Consider the following 14,671-nt stretch of genomic DNA (forward strand, 5'->3'; position numbering starts at 1 on the left):
TGGGAGCCCAGATGGAGTTCCAGCCTCCTCGCTTCAGCCTGGCCCAGCCCTGGTCTTTGTGGCCATTTGAAGAGTGAACTGGTAGATGGAAGATCTCATTCTCTATGTCTGTCTCTTCCTCTCTAACTCTGCCTTTCAAATGAATAAATAAATCGATAAAAAAAAATTTTAAGTACTTGTCGAATGACAAAAATAAAATTACTTCTGCACTATACAAGTTTTTCCCCCAAGTTATACATCAAGTTTTTATATTGTTTACATTTAAAGAGTAGTTGAAAACTTGTTTCATGGTCAAGTTAAATATTGCCAAAAGGGGCTGGTACTGTGGTGTAATGGGTAAAGCTGCCGCCTGCAGTGTCGGCTTCCCATACGGGCACTGGTTTGATTCCCAGCTGCTCCATTTTCAATCCAGCCCTCTTCTATGGCCTGGGAAAGCAATAGAAGATGGCCCAATGCTGGTTAGAGACCTGGCTGCTCTACTTCCGATCCAGCTCTCTGCTATGGCCTGGGAAAGCAGTAGAAGATGGTTCAAGTTCCTGGGCCCCTGCACCCACATGGGAGACCCGAAGAAGCTCCTGGCTCCTGGCTTTGGATCAGCAGAGCTCTGACCATTGCGTACAACTGGAGAGTAAACCATTGGATGAATGACCTCTCTCTCTCTCTCTACCTCTCCTGTCTCTGTGTAACTCTGCCGTGCAAATAAACAAATAAATAAATCTTAAAAAAAAATCTTTCATTGGTTCACATTTTTCTTTCTCATCCAGGGCAACAACTATCCTATATTCCTATTCTCTCAAAAACTTACTGTGCTGTTCTCATACATTGCTAAAGTGAATGCAAATTGGCAAAATCGTGCTACAAAGCCACTTTGTAATATTTTTCAGTGTTTAAAAAGGAATATAACTTTTTCCCTAGCAATTGCATTTCTAGAAGTTTATTTAATATACTTGCACTAATGCACAATACCATGAATTGCAATTTTGCATATAATTAAAAATACTTCTCATAGTTTACATGGTCATCATTAGAAGACTAATAATAATAAGTTCAGAACTGGATTATAATATGGCTACTAAAGAGAAAGAAATAATGCTCTTTTTTTTTTTATTTTGACAGGCAGAGTGGACAGTGAGAGAGACAGAGAGAAAGGTCTTCCTTTGCTGTTGGTTCACCCTCCAATGGCTGCTGCACTGTGGCCGGCGCACCGCGCTGATCCGATGGCAGGAGCCAGGTACTTCTCCTGGTCTCCCATGGGGTGCAGGGCCCAAGGACTTGGGCCATCCTCCACTGCACTCCCTGGCCACAGCAGAGAGCTGGCCTGGAAGAGGGGCAACCGGGACAGGATCCGGCGCCCCGACCGGGACTAGAACCCGGTGTGCCGGCGCCGCTAGGTGGAAGATTAGCCTAGTGAGCCGCGGCGCTGGCCAAAAATAATGCTCTTTACAAGAATACTTCAAAGTGTTGTGGAACACCATACTTAGTGAAATAAGCCAGTCCCAAAGGGACAAATATCATATGTTTTCCCTGATCTGTGTCAACTAACAGAGCACCTAAAAGGAAACCTGCAGAAGTGAAACTGCCACTATGAGAAGCAATGACTTGAACAATCCTTGTCTTGACTGTCAAGGAACAGTTCATTATTTTTTTTATTATTTTCTTTTTCTACTTAATACCATCGGTTGAACTATTTACTGAACACAGAATTACTCATAATTGTTTAAATCCAATTGAAAATAGATGCCAGTAAAAAATAAGAGCAGGAATAAGAGAGGGAGGAGATGTACAGTTCGGCACACAGACCTACCCCTAAGGTAAAGCTAAAAACTTGCTATAGGACTCCAAATCCCATTAAGCTGGGTGGTACTAATACCGTGTTACACGTTAAAGTGATCATTTTAAGTGTGTAACTGATCATATAGATAGGAATAAGTGTCAAAGAGATCACATAAATAAGACCAAGTGTCTGGTAATAACAACTGATAAAATTAAAAAGGAGAGAAGGCTCCAACATGGGAAGCAGGCCACACACCAGACTCATAGAATGACAAACTCCCTAAACAGCACTCTGACCTCAGAATCAGCTGTCAAGACATTCGGATCCGGCTGAAAAGCCCATGAGAGCATTTCAGGCATGGAAAACCAAGGCACTGTGGCAAAAAATGATCTACATGAAGGGTCTCTGGTGAGATCTCAGTGGAAAGAAGGGGCCCTCAAAGAAGGAGATACTTTTCTCTGTCTAAATGCTGACAGAGTTTGTGGACTCAGAAGGCTTCCATACCTTTGGCAGCACATGACAAGAGCCTCAGGTGATCACTGACATCATAAATAAGAGTGTAAATCGTTAAATCAACAACAGGAATCACTGTGTATTTACTCCCCATGTAGGACCTCTGTCCTTAATGAGTTGTACTGTGAGAATTAACAGTAAAACTAGTCTTCAAACAGTACTTTATACTTCGTGAGTGTGTGGGTGCAAACTGCTGAAATCTTTACTTAGTATAGAGTTGCTCTTCTGTATAAAGGTAATTAAAAATGAACCTTTTCTTTTCTTTTGTTTTTTTTTTTTTTTTTTTTTGACAGGCAGAGTTAGACAGTGAGAGAGAGAGAGAGAGAGAGAGAGAGAGAGAAAGGTCTTCCTTTTTCCATTGGTTCACCCCCCCCCCCAAAGTGGCCGTTACAGCTAGTGTGTTGCGGCCGGCACGCTGCACTGATCGGAAGCCAGGAACCGGGTGCTTCCTCCTGGTCTCCCATGCGAGTGCAGGGCCCAAGCACTTGGGCCATCCTCCACTGCCCTCCAAGGCCACAGCAGAGAGCTGGCCTGGAAGAGGGGCAACCAGGACTAGAACCTGGCGCCCATATGGGATGCTGGTGCTGCAAGCAGAGGATTAACCAAGTGAGCCACAGCACTGGCCCCAAGAATCATTGCCTTAAACGGTACACAGAGCGGCCAACATTGTTTCACAATTGATTAAACCTCAATCATAATGTTGGTTCCAGTCCCAATTGCTCAGCTTTCAATCCAGCTCCCTGTTAATGTGCTTGGGAAAGCAGCAGAAGATAGTCCAAGTACTTGGGGACTTGCCACCATGTGAGAGACCTGGATACAGTTCCAGGATCTTGGCTTTGGCCTAGGCCAGTCCCAGTCATTATATACATTTGGGAGTAAACCATGGAAGATGGAATGGCTGGATGGAAGCGCTGTCTCTCTCTCTCTCTCTGTCTCTGTCTCTCCCTCTCTTTCTCTGTAACTCTGCCTTGCAAATAAATCAATCAATCTTAAAAAAAGAAAAAAGATGGGGGCCAGTGCTGTGGCATAGCTAGTAAAGCTGCTGCCTACAGTGCCATTATTCCATATGGGGGCAGGTTTGAGTCCTGACTGCTCCACTTCCCATCCAGCTCCCTGCTAATGCACCTGGGAAAGCAGTAGAAGATGGCCCAAGTCCTTGGGCCCCTGCACTCATGTGGGAGACCTGGAACAAGCTTCTGGCTCCTAGCTTTGGATTGGTCCAGCTTTAGCCATTGCAGCCATCTGGGGAGTGAACCTGTGTTGGAAGATCCATCTCTCCCTCCCTCTTTCTCTGTAACTCTGCCTTTCAAATAAATAAATAAATAAATCTTTAAGAATAAAAGGAAAGAGGAGGACACAGTGAGCAGGGATGAGAGAAAATTTAAGAATTCAATGAATACTTTTTTGGTAATGTTTAAACTTAACAAAAATGTCATATTCACTATTCAAAAAGTCAAAACTTAATTTAAAAAAAAGGAAAGAAAATAAACCTTACCGGGCTGGACAAGTGGCTTTGTAGAGCTGACAGGACCTGCTTTCCTGCTCACTGATTTTTTTCAACTGGAAACCTTTTCTCCTTGGCCCATACTGACACTCCATCACCACAGCTCTACTCCCTGTGGGCCAAAAATCAGTTGTTGATATTAATTCAAGTGTCCGTCTAATTTAGACCCTGGATTAAAAACAACTTGGTGGTAGCAAAGGCAAAATCTACACTTTCAACTACACAACTTTAAGGAAAGAGAAGACTGGTAGATTTTATTAAGATACACAAACATATAGGTTTGAAAGTTTATTGTAAAATGTACCAAAGATACTATAAAATTATGGTAAAGAAATGAGCAAAAACCATATTTATTGATACTTAGACACATAAAATTTTTAAAAATAATAAAATTTAACACTTTATAAATAGAAATTATCAAATGTTTCATTTGGTTAACACTAATAACATTTTTATAAATATAAATTTTGAAAGTGCGATTTTTGTTTTTATTTATTTATTTAAAGATTTATTTTATTTACTTTAAAGACAGAGTAACAGAGAGAGGTAGAGATAGAGAGAGAGGTCCTCCATCCGCTGGGTCAGATGGCCACAACAGCCAGAGCTGTGCCAATCTGAAGCCAGGAGCTAGGAGCTTCTTCCTGGTCTCCCACACAGGTGCAGGAGCCCAAGGACCCAGGCCATCCTCCACTGCTTTCCCAGGCCACAGCAGAGAGCTAGATTGGAAGAGGAGCAGCTGGGACCAGAACCGGCGCCCATATGGGATGCTGGCGCTTCATGCCAGGGCATTAACCTGCTGCACCACAGCACTAGCCCCACAAACACTAATATCATGTAAAAATTCATTTCCTGGGGCCAGCGTCTTAGCATAGTAGGGTAAGCTGCTGTCTGCCTGTGATGCTGGCATTTCATATGGGTGCTGATTCAAGTCCTGGCTGCTCCTCTTCCTATCCAGCACCCTGCTAATGTGCCTGGGAAAGCAGCGGAAGATGGTCCAAGTTCCCTGGGCCCCTGCACTCTTGTGGCAGATCAAGAAGAAGCTCCTGGCTTTGGCCTGGCCCAGCCCTGGCTGTTGCGGCCATTTTGGGAGTGAACCAGGGGATGGAAGATCTCTGTGTCTACCTCTCTAACTCTGCTTTTAAATAAATAAAATAAATTTTAAAAAAGTGAGAATGCTATAGTCAAACTTCTACAATATATGACTTCTGATGAACAAGTGTAATTGACTTTTCAAGAGTAAACACCATAAAGTGGAATTGCTGGTTGTAAAGCATGTACATTTTGTCTTTAAAAGATTATTTCAGGCTGACGCTGTGGCTTAGCAGGCTAAGCCTCTGCCTGCCATGCTGGCATCCCATATGGGTACCAGTTCATGTCCCTGCTACTCCTTTTCCGATCCAGCTCTCTGATAAGGCCTGGGAAAACAGTGGAGGATGGCCCAAGTGCTTGAAACCCTGTGATGTAGTGGTAAAGCCTGCAATGCCGGCATCCCATATGGGCACTGGTTCAAGTTCTACTTCCAAATCCAGCTCCCTGCTAATGGCCTGGGAAAAGCATCATAAGATGGCCCAAGTGTTTGGGCCTCTGCTACCCATGTGGGAGACCTGGAAGAAGCTCCTGGCTCCTGGCTTTGGATTGGCCCAGCTCCAGCTGTTACAGCTGTTTGGGGAGTGAACCAGTGGATGGAAGATATCTTTCTCTCTCACCTTCTCTTTGTCTATAACTCTGCCTCTCAAATAAATAAATAAATCTTTTTTAAAAATTACTTTAAATTGCTCTCTAAAGTTGTGGTACAGGTCCAGAATCGCTTCTCTGAAAGTTTTTGGACCAAGTGTATTTCAGAATTTTGAATATTTGGAATGTGCTATGATAATATTAGAGAATACTTCTACCAAGTATCATGTAGACAATAGCAAAAAACTTAACAGTAGTTCTTTATGAATAGTTTCAGTAAAAGGAACAAAGACTGCATACAGCCTTACATTGTTCAAGTCAAGTTTTGCAGTAAGGTGGATTCCAAAAATCTTTGTTTCCTGGGGCATTTCTAATACCTTTTAAAATCTTTTTTTTTAAAGAATTTCTTTCCCTTTCTGATATTACCCCATGACTTAGCACAAAATGTTTTTTTTTTCTTTAAAAAGATTTATTTATTTATTTGAGAGGCAGAGTGACAGGGAGAGGCAGGGGAAGAGACAGAGAGAGAGAGATCTTCCATCTGCTGATTCACTCCCCAAATGGCCACAACAGGGGGGATTGGTCCAGGCTGAAGTCAAGAGCCTGGAACTCCATTCAGGTCTCCCGTGGGGATGGCAGGGGCTCAAACACTTGGACCATCTTCTGCTGCTTTCCCAGGCACATTAGCAAAGAGCTAGACTGGAAGTGGGGCAGTCAGGATTCAAACTGTGCTGCAATATGGGATGCTGGCCTCACAAGAAGCAGCTTAGCCCACTGCCCCACAACATGGGCCCCAACATTGCTAGACTATTAAAAATCAATGTATTATGAAAATTTGCATATGTATATAAAAATAGAGGTATAATATAAGAAACCCCATCACTCCAGGTAGCTATCATTTAGCTTCAACAACTATCAGCATATAGTCAATCCTGTCTTATTTATCCCCTACCTGCTTTTTCATTCCCCCAGATGGCTTTACAATAAATTGCAGATGCCATATCATTTCATGTATAATTCTAAAGTATATGGTATACATTAAGTAAATATCTCTAAAAGATAGAGACCCTTTTATAAAAAAGTGATCTTGGGGCTGGTGCTGTGGTGTGGTGGGTAAAGCCGCCGCCTGTAGTGCCAGCATCCCCTGTGGGCGTTGGTTCAAGTCCCAGCTGCTCCAATTTTGATCCATCTCTTTGCAGTGGCCTAGGAAAGCAGTAGAAGATGGCTCAAGTCCTTGGGCCCCTGCACCCATGTGGGAGACCCAGAAGAAGCTATTGGCTCCTGGCCTTGGATCAGTGCGGCTCCAGCCATATGGGGAATGAACCAGCAGATGGAACACCTTTCTCTCTCTCTCTGCCTTTCAAATAAATAAATACATCTTCAAAAAAGAAAAAGTTTTCATGGTGATTCTTTTTTTTTTTTTTTTTTTTGAAAGGCAGAGACAGAGATGGATCTTCCATTGACTTCACAGATGCCCTCAATAACTGAGACAGGGCCAGGCTGAAACCAGTAGCCAAATTAAATTAATCTGGGTCTCCTATCTAGGTAGCGGAGACCTTAACACTTGAATCATTGCATGGTGCCTCTCAAGGTGGGCATTAGTAGGAAGCCAGAATTGAAAGCAGAGATGGGATATAAACCTATGCACTCCATTAGCGGTATGGGTGTCAAGTGGCCTCTTAACCCATGCACCAAATTCCCACCTAAGAACTCTTAAACACACACAAAGACACATACCTGAAAGGCTCTTATACACACATGTACACACATTTGACAATCCCATTGTCACATTTCAAAAAAATTAATGGTGGGGTTGGTGCTATGGCATAGTGGGTAAAGCTGCCGCCTGCAGTTCTGGCATCCCATATGGGTGCTTTGGAGCCTTGGCTGCTCCACTTCCCATCCAGCTCTCTGCTATAGCCTGGGAAAGCAGTAGAAGAGGGCCCAAGTCCTTGGGCCTCTGCAACCGGAAGAAGCTACTGACTCCTAGCTTCAGATCAGCTTAGCTACAGCCGTTGCAGCTATTTGGGAAGTGAACCAGTAGATCAAAGACCTCTCTCTTTCTCTGCCTCTACCTCTCTAGTAACTCTGCCTTTCAAATAAATAAATAAATCTTAAAAACAAAATTAACAGTAATTTCATAATGTTATGATTTCCAATATTTACATTTTTCTGTCTCACAGGTATTTTCCCCCATAGGTTTATTCAAAATTTTAAAGATTTTTTTTAAAAAATTTATTTAAAAGTCAGAGTTACATAGAGAGAGGGAGAGACACAAAGAGAGAAAGAATCTTCCATCTGCTGGTTCATTCCCTAGAAGACCACAACAGCCAGGGCTGAGCCAGCCCAAAGCCAGGAGCAAGGAACTTCATCTGAGTCTCTCACGTGGGTAGCAGGAGCCCAAACACATGGACCACCTTCCGCTGCTTTTCCAAGGCCATTAGCAGGGAGCTGGATTGGAAGTGAAGCAGCTGAGACACAAACTAGAGCCCATGTGGGGTGGTTTTACCCACTAGGTCACAACACCAGCTCCTTCAAATTCTAATCCAAACAAGATCCACAGACTGCATCTGTTTAATAAGTATCTGAAATTTCTTTTCATCTACAGATTTTTCTCCTCCTTTTGCACAGGTAGTTTGCTGCATTCTAGATTTTTCTGATTCCATCTCTGTGATATAGTGTGTTCTTTTATCTCTTATATTTCCTATAAACTGTTAGCTCCAGAACTTTGATTAAAAACAGACTTGATTTTTCTAAGAATACCCCATAGGTATGCTGCATACTTTTTATTGCTTCCTATTTGTCTATTTGTGATATTCACATTGATCAGCGAATTAAAGTGTTTTAGGGTGTTGTGAAACTTTTCTTTTTGTCAGTCTGAGAAATATGACATATTTTCCTGTTATTTGCTAGTGAAGGTGAACACCTTTGTGCTCATTTGCTATCTTATTTAAAAAAATCAACCTGAGGGGCCGGCACGGTGGCACAGTAGGTTAATCCTTCACCTGCTTGCCAGCATCCAATATGGGCTCCAGTTCTAGTCCTGGCTGTTTCTCTTCCAATTCAGCTCTCTGTTGTGGCCGGGGAAAGCAGTAGAAATTGCCCAGGTCCTTGGGCTCCTGCACTCTCGTGGGAGACCAGGAAGAAGCTCCTGGCTCCTGTCTTCAGATTGGTGCAGCTCCGGCCCTTGCAGCCATCTGGGGAGTGAACCAATGGAAGGAAGACTTTTCTCTCTGTCTCTCCCTCTCACTGTCTGTAACTCTACCTTTCAAATAAATAAATAATAAAATCTTTTTAAAAAATCAACATGAAAAGTGATTATTTTTTAAAGGATTTATTTATTTACTTGAAAGGCAGAGTTACATAGAGAGAAGGAGAGACAGAGATCTTCCATCTGCTGGTTCGCTCCCCAGATGACCAGGGCCGGGCCAGGCCAAAGCCAGAAGCCAGGAGCTTCTTCCAGGTCTCCCACGTGGGTAGCAGGGGCCCAAGCACTTGGGCCATCTTCCAGTGCTTTTCCCAGGCCATTAGCAGGGAGCAGGATTCGGAAGTGGAACTCAAACAGGTGCCCATATGGATGCCGGCATTGCAGGCTGTGGCTTTATCACTACATCTCAATACTGGCCCTCATTTGCCACCTTTTAAAAAAAACTGTCTGTTTATAGCCTTTGCCCATTTTTCTATATAGTTCTTTAATCTTTTTAAAAAAAGTATGCTTTTTTATATTCTCCATAGAAATTCTTTATTATATGTATTTTGTGTGTATGTGTTTTTTTTTTAAGATTTTTATTTATTTATTTGAGAGGTAGAGTTACAGAGTGAGAGAGAGACAGAGAGAGAGGTCTTCTGTCTGTTGGTTCACTCCCCAAAATGGCCGCAAGGGCTGGAGCTGAGCCAATCCGAAGCCAGGAACCAGGTGCTTCTTTCTGGTCTCCCACGCAAGTGCAGGGGCCCAAGCACTTGAGCCATCTTTTACAGCTTTCCCAAGTCATAGTAGAGAGCTGGACTGGAAGAAGAGAGCAGCCGAGATTTGAAATGGCGCCCATATGGGATGCTGAAGCCACAAAAGAAGGATTAACTTACTGCGCCACAGCGCTGGCCCCTATTGTATGTATTATATAATGCTGTTTATAAAATTGCTGCTTTTGTTTTATTTTAGTTGTGGTGTCTTGTAAACAGAGTTTTAAATTTTAATGTCAGATTTATCAATATTTTATTGTGTTTTTTTTTTTAATTTTGAAGTTTTTTTTTAAAACTTTGCTGTATCCTACAGAACAGTAGGATATTCAGCTTAAAATCTTTATGCTTTATGGTTTTCTTTTGTAAAAAGACTTTTTTATTCATTTGAAAGGCAGAGTGATACACGGAGAGAGGAAGAGACAAAGAAATATCTTCCATACACTTGTTCACTCCCCAGATGGTCACAACAGCAGGGATTGGCCACGCCAAAGCCAGGAGCTTGGAACTCCATCTGTCCCGGGGCATTTCAGGGGCCCAAGTACTTGGGCCCTTACCTGCTGCTTTCCCAGGAGCATTAGAACAGAATAGGGAGCAGAACAGCCGAGACTTGAACCTCTGCTCCAGTATGGGATGTGACTTAACCAACTGTACCAAACACCAACCCCAGTTCTATTGTTTTCAAATCTATTTATTAGTATTATCTATTGCTGTATAACAAATTATCCCAATCTCGGTGGCAGAAAACTACAAATGTTTAAAATCACAGCAGACATTTTAAAAAATAATAAAATTGTCCTTTTTATATTTTTTTAAATAGGCCTATTAGAATTTACATGTTTGGGGCCGGTGCCGTGGATCACTTGGTTAATCCTCTGCCTGCTGTGCTGGCATCCCATATGGGCTCTGGTTCGAGACCCAGCTGTTCCACTTCCTGTCCAGCTCTCTGCTATGGCCTGGGAAGGCAGTGGAAGATGGCCCAAGTCCTTGGGCCCCTGCACCCATGTGGGAGACCAGGAAGAAGCTCCTGGCTCCTGACTTCGGATCAGCACAGCTCTGGCCATTACAGCCATCTGGGGAGTGAACCATCGAATGGAAGATCTCTCTCTCTCTGTCTTTCTCTCTGCCTCTCCTCTCTCTGTGTAACTCTTTCAAGTAAAATCAATAAATCTTTCAAAAAAAAAAAAAAGTTGTTATCTACTAAAATGAAAATAAATCATTTTAAGAAAAAAAATCATTTTTAACTATGGACTGTGACTTCTGCTGAACCTTTTAAAATAATTATTTAAAAAGTACCTGCATTGACAAATGGGATTCCATCATACGGGACATACTGAGATTTCCACATCAGGCGAGTGGCTGGCTTCGCTGGGCTTGGAGACTGGCGGGTCCCCCAAACACTCTGAGTCTGCTGCTTGTGGAATGTTAGGACACTTTCTAATTCAGTCTCACTTACACAGTAGCCACGGTATGAATCTCCAATTTTCTGCAAGCAGTAAAATTACGTAACAAAATTAGTAGCAAGTATGCTTCACTACATAGTGCGTTTAATGAGATGGTTGTCTCATCAGCTTTCATAAGAGAAAGGTTCTTGCCATCAGATCATTGGTCTATTACAACCAGTAGGTCTGATCTCAGTTCAATCAGGATCATTAAAGAGATATTCTCCAGGTATGATTTAGGGAAATATGGATACCAAATTGATATCCTATCTTTATCTATATTTTGTTTGACAGGGACAACAGACAATATTTAGAGAGGGTAACTTCAAGAACATACAGTGCACATGCTCTTCTGGATATTAAAAATCCTACCCCTGGAACATTTTGAGATAAGCATCAAATTAGCCAGAGCACTAGTTGTCAGTGGGGTTTCTTTGAACTGAGACTGATTTTGACACAATGCCATGAATCTACCTGAAATCCTATGAAAATTGTGATTGTATTTCCCATAAAATGTTGTAGAAGAATTGACTCATTAAATTTTTTTAATGATGATTCTTCATGGAGAGGAAATCCTGTCTGGACTTAGTACCAAAAATGGTAGTTTGTTCTTTATTTTATTTAAAAAAATTAAAATGTATTCAATTCTTTCAGGAAATTAGCATAACTTCTCTTATTTAATAGGTAAAGAATTTAGTTAACAACTTGGATTTCCCTTTTGAAATGTAGACTCTTAGATTACAGGCAGGTGTGTATATTTGTAAAGAGCATACATATACACACACTTCATTAAGATATGTACTTTCTTATTGCTATTTTTACATTCCCATTCTTGTTTTTATTTATCCTTTACCTCCCACTCTTAATATTTACCTTGCTAGCATATTTTATATTTTTTGTAAGCTATATTAAATTTTTTTCTGAAACATGGCAAGGCATAAGTACAATTTCCCTTAAAAATAATGAAGAGTCACTTACAAACTTTCTTTTTGTCTGGCTATTTCTTTATCAAAATGTCTATTACAAATAAAAGTAGGATTATAAAGTTTAACTGTACTACTTTTAAATCAAATAAAATAGACAGAATACATATGTCACTTAAACAAAAAAAATTGAATTAGTACAATTTAATCAGGTATATAGATAGGCCTATAGATAAAAGTTTAGGCCAGCGCCGTGGCTCAATAGGCTAATCCTCCACCTGCAGCGCCAGCACCCCGGGTTCTAGTCCCGGTCGGGGCGCCGGATTCTGTCCCGGTTGTCCCTCTTCCAGGCCAGCTCTCTGCTATGGCCAGGGAGTGCAGTGGAGGATGGCCCAAGTCCTTGGGTCCTGCACCCGCATGGGAGACCAGGAGAAGCACCTGGCTCCTGGCTTAGGATCAGTGCGATGCACTGGCCACAGCGCGCTGGCTGCAGTGGCCATTGGAGGGTGAACCAACGGCAAAAGGAAGACCTTTCTCTCTGTCTTTCTCTCACTGTCCACTCTGCCTGTCAAAAAAAAAAAAAAAAAAAGTTTAATAGAGTATTTGAAATACTCTGGTCAAATCAGAAAAAAAATGTCTATAGAAAAAGTTGTTAAATGAGAAATACTAAAGTAGAAGTAAAAAATATTTTGAAACAAAAATGCAAAAAATATTTCTTTACTCATTAACCAAAAATTGATATTGCTTGGGAGAAGAGAAAAATCCTTAACTGGGAGCCAGCATTGTGGTATAGTATGTAAAGCTGCCACCTGTGACACCAGCATCCAATATGTGTGCTAGTTTGAGATCCAGCTGCTCCACTTCCAATCCAGCTACCTGTTAATGCACCTGGGAAAGCAGCGGAAGATGGCCCAAGTGCTTGGGCTCTTGAACCCAAGTGGAAGATCTCGAAGAATCTCCTGACTCCTTGCTTCAGCTTGGTCCAGCCCTGGTTGTTGTGGCCATTTGGGGAGTGAACCAGTGGATGAAAGATCTCTCTCTCTGACTTTCAAATTAGCAAATAAATGGTAAAAAGAGAAATCTTCCATGGAAGAGAATATTCAGTCTGCAGGATGGTCTTAACCAGTTTTATATAAGATGTATAATTTTAGGTAAGACACATAATGCACTGAGTTGTAAAATAAGGTGTTTGACCACATGTCTGTGAGTATTCTAATATGCAGAGCATTCAAAAAAATGCAAGGTATCACATCATAAAACTTATTATTAGAAATCTTCTCAAAATATTAAAACTGAAAGAATGTTTTTGTTTCCACATTTCATTTAAAACAATGAAGCATGGGGCTGACGCCAAGGCATAGTGGATAAAGCCACCGACTGCAGTGCAGCAACCCATATGGGCACTGGTTCTGTCCCGGCTGCTCTACTTCTGATCCAGCTCTCTGTTGTGACCTGGGAAAACAGTAGAAGATGGCCCAAGTGCTTGAGCCCCTGCACCTGCATAGGAGACCTGGAAGAAGCTCCTGGCTATTGGCTTCAGATTGGCACAGCTCCAGCCATTGCAGCCATTTGGAGAGTGAACAGCTGGATGGAAGACACCTCTCTCTCTCTCTCTCTCTCTCTCTCTCTGTCTGCCTCTTCCTCTCTGTAACTCTGCCTTTCAAATTAATAAATAAATCTTTTTTAAAATTTAAAAAAATAAAACAATGAAGCATTTTAAAAACTTATTACCATCTTTGGTTTGATCACTTCCCTCAAAAATCTACTTGTTAAGTAATGAAGAACAATTAAAGTTAGTAAATAATTAAGAATAATAATGAAAATAAATACTAAAGAATATAAAGAAATAGCTAACAGCTAAAATAATCATTAGATAACTGCACTAGTATTTGAAGAACAGTTGTAAATGGTAAGTAGGAAAAAAATAACATGTAGGAAGAGAAACATGACAGCGCTAAAGAAAGTCTGACATGTTTTTAGAAAGTAGGAGGACTAAGCTAATGAGAAGCAAAGGTCAGAGAAAAGAAGGAAAATAGGACAAGATAGGACGACACAAGATTATGGAAGGCCTTGAAAGCTAGCTTCTGCAGCTAAGCACTCTGGAAAAAATAACACTGAACTTATTGGACAGTAAGAAAAGAGGGTGAAAGTAATGTTTACTGACAAGTTTTTTTAGAAAAATATATTTTAGCAACAAGAAATGGAAGAACTGAAGTGATTAAAGAGAAGGCTATTACTGTAATTAAGCCTAACAGTTTTTTCTTAATGGCTATAGAAAAATGGGTCCAAAAAAAAGACACTTTAAAGGAAAAACTGAAAAATCATTCAGGTGATTACCTGAATGTAGGAAAGGAAAAAGGGAGACTAAAGCTTTGTGGCTGGGTGTCTGAGGAGATGGCATTTGTCATCACACAGACACAGAATTCAGGAAGTAGAACTCACTGTGCTGGTGTAGATTATTTCAGTTTGAGATACAATAAATTTTTTAAAAGATTTATTTATATTACTTGAAATGCAGAATTACAGAGAAGACAGAGACAGAGAGAAAAAGAGTATTCCATCTCCTGGCTCACTACCCAAATGGCTGCAATGGCCAAGGCTGGGCCAGGCTAAGGCCAGGAGCTCCATCTGGGTGGATACAGAGGCCAAAGCACTTGGGTCATCATCCACTGCTTTCCCAGGCCATTAACAGGGAGCTGGACCAGAAGAGGTGCAGCCAGGACTTGAACCTGTGACCATATGAGAAGCTGGCATCACAGGTGGTAGCCCAATCTGGTACACCACAACACTGGCTCCTGGATACTGTAAATTGGAGATGAAATTCAAAGAAAGCTTCAAGTAATGATTAGAGACCTCCAAGAGCGAGGGCAGAATTAAGAAAGTG

General features: G+C 41.5%; 1 protein-coding gene across 11 annotated transcripts in view; it reads right to left on the bottom strand.

Moving 5' to 3' along the window:
* The window catches only part of CARF (calcium responsive transcription factor), a 68,022-nt gene that overhangs the window by 29,861 nt on the left and 23,490 nt on the right, over positions 1–14,671 (bottom strand). For 9 of the 11 annotated variants that reach the window (XR_011387157.2, XR_011387156.2, XR_007920601.3 and 6 more), the window contains 2 exons: positions 10,719–10,908; positions 3,783–3,903 (listed from right to left, as the gene is read on the bottom strand). Coding sequence is in view for 4 of the 11 variants with exons in the window: in XM_051849257.3 (XP_051705217.1) it covers positions 3,783–3,903; positions 10,719–10,908 (311 nt within the window). In the remaining 7 variants the exon portion in view is untranslated. The remainder of the gene's footprint in view (positions 1–3,782; positions 3,904–10,718; positions 10,909–14,671) is intronic. The other 2 variants (XM_070070358.2, XM_070070356.2) reach the window with 1 other exon arrangement.

Source organism: Oryctolagus cuniculus, chromosome 3 (assembly GCF_051225735.1).
Source record: "Oryctolagus cuniculus isolate XC-2025 breed Fujian yellow rabbit chromosome 3, ASM5122573v1, whole genome shotgun sequence".
NCBI classification, from domain to species: Eukaryota; Metazoa; Chordata; class Mammalia; order Lagomorpha; family Leporidae; genus Oryctolagus; species Oryctolagus cuniculus.